The following is a 6,547-nucleotide window of genomic DNA, read 5'->3' as shown; positions in this document are numbered from 1 at the left end:
TTGGCGTAGAATAGGGGTGAGCAACTTGTGGCCCACCAGTTTTTTTCGGGCCCTAGAACTCTCTTGATCCCTCACCATTGGCTATGTTGGCTAAGGGTGATGGGAATTGTAGGCTGAAAGATCTGGTGTATAACCCTTGCTGTACAGGCATATGATAAATTAGTTACCGTCTTGCTATCTACTCTAAGAATTTAGGATGGGGGTGGGCTATATATTAAGTTGATAAATTGATAGGCTAATTAAATATCTATGTTTCTGAATGAACTATTGATTCCAATTTTTGTAAGTGATTTTAAAGCAGTATATCCAGAGCTAGTTTTTACTGAATTAATTAGCACAAAGTACAAGACTATGTGAACATGGCATGACACAAGTTTCCATTGGAGGCAATCAAGGCAGGCATGTCTAGACTTTTGGATTCACTGCCACGAAATGTGGTGATGGCTACCGGCTTGGGTGGCGTATTATTACTATTATTTCATTTATGTTCCAACTTTTTTTCCATTGTTTTTTCCTATTTTCTTTGCATTTGCATATATGTTTTGCAATTAAGATTACAGTGCCTGAATTTGCTTTGGTCCCCCCACTCCAACTCCCTCCCAATCCCCTTTCCTTTTGTGTCATGTCTTTTAGATTGTAAGCCTGTGGGCAGGGACTGTCAAGAAATAATTTTGTAAGCCGCCGTGAGAGCCTTTTTTGGCTGAATGGCGGCATAAAAATGCTCAAATAAATAAATAACATTTTATCTCCACAGCAACCCTGTAAGGTAGGTTAGGCTGAGAGTCAGCGATTAGCCTAAAGTCACCCAGTGATGGTAGAGGTCCCCCAGGTCCCCCCAGTCCACCACTCTAAACACTACACCACACTGGTGTAAGGAGGATTAGACAAATTCATTGAGAGTAGGTCTGTCAACAGCTGTGTACTTCTTAACGTAAGTTTCTGCGGCAGGAACCTGGAAGGGGTTTTAACGCCCACCTGCCTGCGGGCTTCCCGGAAGCGTCTATTGGAAACTTGCCTCTGCATCAGATGGGGGCATGCATTGGTTGGCCTGGTCTTTTGGGCTCAGGCACCGAGAAAGGACCCAGGCACCACTGAGGATATTCGGAAGTACGCATGCGCTAACAGCCAGCCGAGGGAAGGAAGGAGACTGCTCTGAGTCTCTGCCAGGAGACCGCCGTCAGCATGGCGGCTTCGAGCCCTGCCGCTGCTTCCCCTCCCGCCGCGCCACCGCTCCCCATGCCGGCCGCGCCTGCAGGGGCAGGGGCAGGGGCAGGGGCAGGGGCAGGGGCCCCAGTGGCTCGCGGTAAAAAACGCCCTTCCAGCCCTGGGAACGGTAGCACCGGGAAGAAGAAGCGGGTGGCGACGCCGGGTGGCGGAGGCGGAGGCGGAGGGAGTTTCTTTCAGGTACCGGCTGCTGGCGCGCGCGAGAGTGGGAGGCCCACCCCCACAGACTTTTTCGGGAGAGAGTTGCGCATGTGTGGGTAGGAAATGCCTCGGTGTGTTACGTCTGGTTGTGACCATGGCACACGCTTATTTGGGGCTCAGGAGCAAGTCCTATTGAATTCGGTGGAAGGCTTGACTTGGAAGAACAAGTTGACCCTCTGAGAGCGTGTTACGGGTTGGAGATAAAGGTGGTGCAACCCCCTAGATCCAATCATAGTTTTGTGGAAGTGTGTAACTTTTTTATTTTTTATTTTTATGTTCAACGCCCTTCCTTAAACTTTGCAACTGAGGCCACAGCTAGACCTAAGGTTTATCCTGGGCTCATCCAGGGTTCGCCCCTGCCTGAGCACTGGATCCCCTGTGTGTCACCTAGATCCCCTGTGTGTCACCTAGAACAGGTTTGACCCCTGGACGATCCAGGGATAAACCTTAAGTCTAGCTATGGCCTGAGTCGATGCTCCAAACTTTGCAATTGGTGTTTGGTTGTCAGTCACCATTATGGAAGAAACCTCTATGTATTTATTTGGATTTATGTACTGGGTAGGATTATTTTTTATTAATTTATTTATTCCTTTATTTATTGCAAAAACGGATAAGGTTTGCACACAATTTAGTTGGGTTTGGGGGGTAAATGCTGAATGCACAATTACTTCCCTGGAAAAAAAGAAAATATGTCTGTATTACTTGCAGATACTTTTGAGACTGAGCAAATGTAATGCAAACCCATTTACAATTTGGAAATAGAGAAGAGCTAACATGTCCACAAATTTGAGTAACTTTCACTGTTAACCTTTGGCACAGTGCAATACCGTATTTCTTCGATTGTAAGACGCCATCGATTGTGAGACGCACACTAATTTCAGTACCACCAACAGAAAAAAAAACCTAAGACACACCCGCGATTCTAAGACGCACCCCATTTTTAGAGATGTTTATATGGGGGGAAAAGTGTGTCTTAGAATCGAAGAAATAGGGTAACTATTTCATAGTGTTCTAGAAACTACAGTCAAAGAAATGGGTGGTTAATTCAAGTCAATATGTGAAATTGTCTCAGTTCCCTGTCTTTGGCATCTTCTGCAAGCCACCTCTTCTTTCAACTGATTTTCCTTCAAGTTCCTGATTCTCAGGCCATTGCACTGCTCTGCAACCTTCCTTCAGCCACCTTGCTTCTGGGCTCCCTGCCCCTTAATTTCCCTGCCTTCTGGAGATTCCGCCCCCCTCCCCAGTCTTCAACTAGGCCTCAGAAATTATTCATGTCCCCAGGACCTATGAGATTTTTATCCCAAACAGACAACTTTTTCTTCTCTCAAAGAAGTTGAACTATACTGACAGCTTTATTCACCGAACAGATGTAATGTTTTCAAACATCCTATGCCATCACACCAGCTCAGCTAATCAGAATGAATGGCTTTAGTACAAGTGCAATATTTATTTGATTTGTTCCTTGCCTTTCTACCCTAAAATGGCACTCAATACAATATTGTATAGAATATTGTATTCTATGCAATATAGGATACTGATATAGTGGCCACATTCAGATTTCACAATTAACCATGGTTTATGGTTTAAACTGTGCACAGAAATCTTTGCGCAGCTCAGGACCACAACATTTGATAGAGTGCAGTATGTCATCCCATGCACTACAATATTCATCTGAAGCCCTTCAAATGCATCCCCTGTGAGAGGGCTGGAAGATGGCCTTTCTTGGTGGTAGTCCCCTGATTGTGGAACATTCTCCCCAGTGAGGTCCACCTGGTGCCAACTTCCTCATCTGGGCATCAGGTTAAGACTTTCCCTATCTGTATGCTGCTCTGAAATCCCAGTGATATAGGGCAGGATACAAAAATTTTAATAAATAAATACTCCCAAACATTTGATAGCATATTATGAGGCTTTTAAATGGGTCATAGGTTTTTTATTGTTGTTTGTTTAAAATTGTTTTCATATTTTTGTACGTTAATCAATTTTATAAAATTATGTTGCCTTATTGTATTTTTAGGGTTTCAATCTTTATAAACTGCCCAGGGAGCTTTGGCTCTTGGGCGGGATAGAAATGTAATGAATGAAATGAAATGGATGGATGTGATGAGACTGTGCTATAGCAATCCTTGGTTCATACACTCGGATTCCTTCAGGTTTGAGATAAGGAGATCTAAAGCTTCCAATTGGGACAGTTTCCTATTTTAGCTGAATATTTCAATGAAATAGGAAAATGTAGTTTGGAGCAAATTTCATTTGGAGACTTTAAATCACTTACCCATGTGTGCAAAGGAGTGAGAATACATGACCCAGAGACTCACCTTGGCATGTTCTTATAATGCTAAACTATGGTTGAGCATTATTTCTGAATTGTACCAATGTTGTTTCATTTAATATTTGGCATTAATGGTGTATTTCAAAATTTATAGCACAATCCTATACATCAGAACTACTCAGAATTAAGTTCTGTTGAGTTCAATAGGGCTTTGAAACCTTAAACACTTAACGGTATTGAACAATGCCCACCCATCCCCAGCAGAAGAAACTTGATCTTGATATCTCATCAGACTATTAATCCATGATCATGTTCACCATCTTTATCTTTTGCGCAAAAAATAATAATATGTGGCTGGTGTATTCATCTCCTTGCCAAATCATTCCACATATAATGAGCATATTTCCAGAAAGGTATGTTTTTAAAATCACGTTTCTGATATAATACTCTTGGGGAGATTTGGATAATTGACATTTAAATAACAGGGAGTTTTACTAGATTTTTCCCCATTCTAGTTTTCTACTTATACTTTTAAGGGAATTTAAGGTTGTCTGAATTATCACAGAGTCCTTAATAAAAAATAAATTCACACCCAAAACTGTAAAAATAATTAAAATGTGCAACTTTATTTGACAGCTAATCAGTGACAGCATTAGTATATTTACTGACCAGCAAAGGGATCCTGGGGTGGTGGTGGATAACTCGATGAACGAGCCGGCCCAATGTATGGCTGCTGTGAAAAAAGGCAAATTCCATGTTGGGAATTATTAGGAAAGGAATAAAAAATAAACTGCCAATATCGTAATGGTTTTATACATATCTCTGATGTGACTACACTTAGAATACTGTGTACAGGTCTAATCACCACACCTTAAAGGAGGTACAGACAAAAAAAAAGTGCAGAAAAGAGCAACCAAAATGATCAGGGTCCCTAAACATGGTAAACTTTCCTCACAGGGGAGTTCTTGAGTAAATGGTGAGTAAGAGGAGACATGTATATTCCTGGGGATTGTGTTGTAGCTTCCATTCTTGCTTATCCAAGTGGCTCTCTTTCTTCTTCCTTGCAAAAAGCTTATTCCCCTCACATGGGCATTGTTGCTTCAGTGGGATTTGAACTCATTTACTGGGGTGCCATGGGTTTTCCATGAATTGCTCCTCTTTGTGGAACTGTCTGGCTGCTGCAATTTGAATGGCATCCCCTGTGAATGCCATTGTGTGGCCCTGCCATTTCCCCTGCTAAACTTATTGTCTTTGCTTCAGCAGCTGGGGAATCCAAACTTTTTCCAGCAGGCATAACTGTTGCCCATATAACTTGATACATTATAGCACTTGGTATGTAAAAGGAGACACCATGAACTATTTCTAGCAATGTGGGTGTCCACTGTGTGTGGAATAATTAAGTCAAGACTTCCTGATTGGTGCCTTCCATATATGGGCATTGTGGGGTTGTTACTCTAGTGTTGTGATTGGAGGATATTGACAGCATTGCTAGGAAGTTTATGGCTGTAGCCATTGATTTATGTTAGCGCTCTTCTGTTATTTTGTTTTTAAAATTGGTACTGCGAGTGTGTATGATACTGACTAGTTATACCAGTCTAAGGTCTGGTGTAGTGTAGCCTTTGAAGATTGGGCCACAGGATTGTCTTGTAAACATGTACTTAAAACATATATTTAGACTAGGATTGTTCAAAAGCTATTTGGTGCTGACAACGTAGAAAAACAATGGGGTAAACGAGAGGAAACCTTTATTCTAATCCACTCCTTTCAGACCCTAATAGTCCTTCATTGGAGAAATCTAGAATATATGTACAAATAACTTTTGGTAAACAAACACACAAACACAAAATCCTGCAATAATATAGAAAAAATCACATAAGCAATATCTGTTTACAAAATATAAAACAAACAGCCAGCATACTCAAATCTGAAAAAAATCTTTTTCTGAGTTTTTGTAAGTTATTTTATTTTATCATTTTAAGAATATTGTTTGAATATGCGAATTGCAGAGTTCTTTTTCTGTTACAGAACTTTAATGATTTGGAGTCATGCTTTATAAATGTATGTCTCCTTTTTAAATTTTATTTAAAGTATATACTGCCCTTCATCGCCAAATCACAGGGCCAATATTCATTAAAACAATAAAGATAAAGATAAAAACAAATATATACTAAGCTAGGTATTAAAATCAGCAAATCCTTGGGTAAACTGATAAGTTTTTAAGAGGTGTTGAAACCCCATCAAGGTTGGCTCCTGTTGCATTGCAGGCGTGATAAAATTCCAAATTGCAGGACACCACAACAGAAATCGCTGTTCCCCCTGGTGACAAGTTTCAGATTACACTGAGCAATGCATTTTGGGATAGAGAACCAATGGCTGATCTCCACAAAACCTGGCTGTAACTCTGACCTGTTTTGCCTTGGACGAAACACACAATTTCTTCAGTTGGAATAGAGCAGAAATGCAGGGAAATATGACAATCTTTAATAGCTAGGTGTAATCTGAAACCTGCAATATCTACCCTCATGGCCATAACATCTGATCGCATTTTTGGAATTTTCTGTTTCTTCCTCTCATCCTCTGCTTTTTGTACCATCTACCCAGATGAAGATTTCTGGACTATTCAGAAGCTTGCACATTCTTGTGGAATTTTGGATGGCCCAAGATATTGCCCAACTGTGGATCTTGGATTTTTGTTTCTAGGTTGACCAGATCCAACTATTCTGGTATCTTGAATAATTGTCCAGAGAAAGGAGCTTTTTGCTCTGGTATGATAAGATGCACTTGCCCAAGTTCCTACTTCTAGAAACGATTAAGCTATGCAGGAGGCCTGTCCTCTTTTGCATCCAGTCA

At 41.1% G+C, this 6,547-nt stretch overlaps 1 protein-coding gene across 1 annotated transcript in view; it reads left to right on the top strand.

Annotated features, from left to right (window-relative positions):
• Positions 1-1,179: 1,179 nt before the first annotated feature.
• The window catches only part of INO80C (INO80 complex subunit C), a 31,622-nt gene continuing 26,254 nt past the window's right edge, over positions 1,180-6,547 (top strand). Inside the window, exon 1 of the mRNA XM_063116474.1 lies at positions 1,180-1,404. Within this exon, the coding sequence (XP_062972544.1) occupies positions 1,183-1,404 (222 nt within the window). The 5' untranslated portion in view covers positions 1,180-1,182. The remainder of the gene's footprint in view (positions 1,405-6,547) is intronic.

This window comes from Elgaria multicarinata, chromosome 1, assembly GCF_023053635.1.
Source record: "Elgaria multicarinata webbii isolate HBS135686 ecotype San Diego chromosome 1, rElgMul1.1.pri, whole genome shotgun sequence".
Classification (NCBI taxonomy): Eukaryota; Metazoa; Chordata; class Lepidosauria; order Squamata; family Anguidae; genus Elgaria; species Elgaria multicarinata.
The sequence above is the reverse complement of the archived record's forward strand: the minus strand, read 5'-3'. Positions and strand labels throughout refer to the sequence as shown.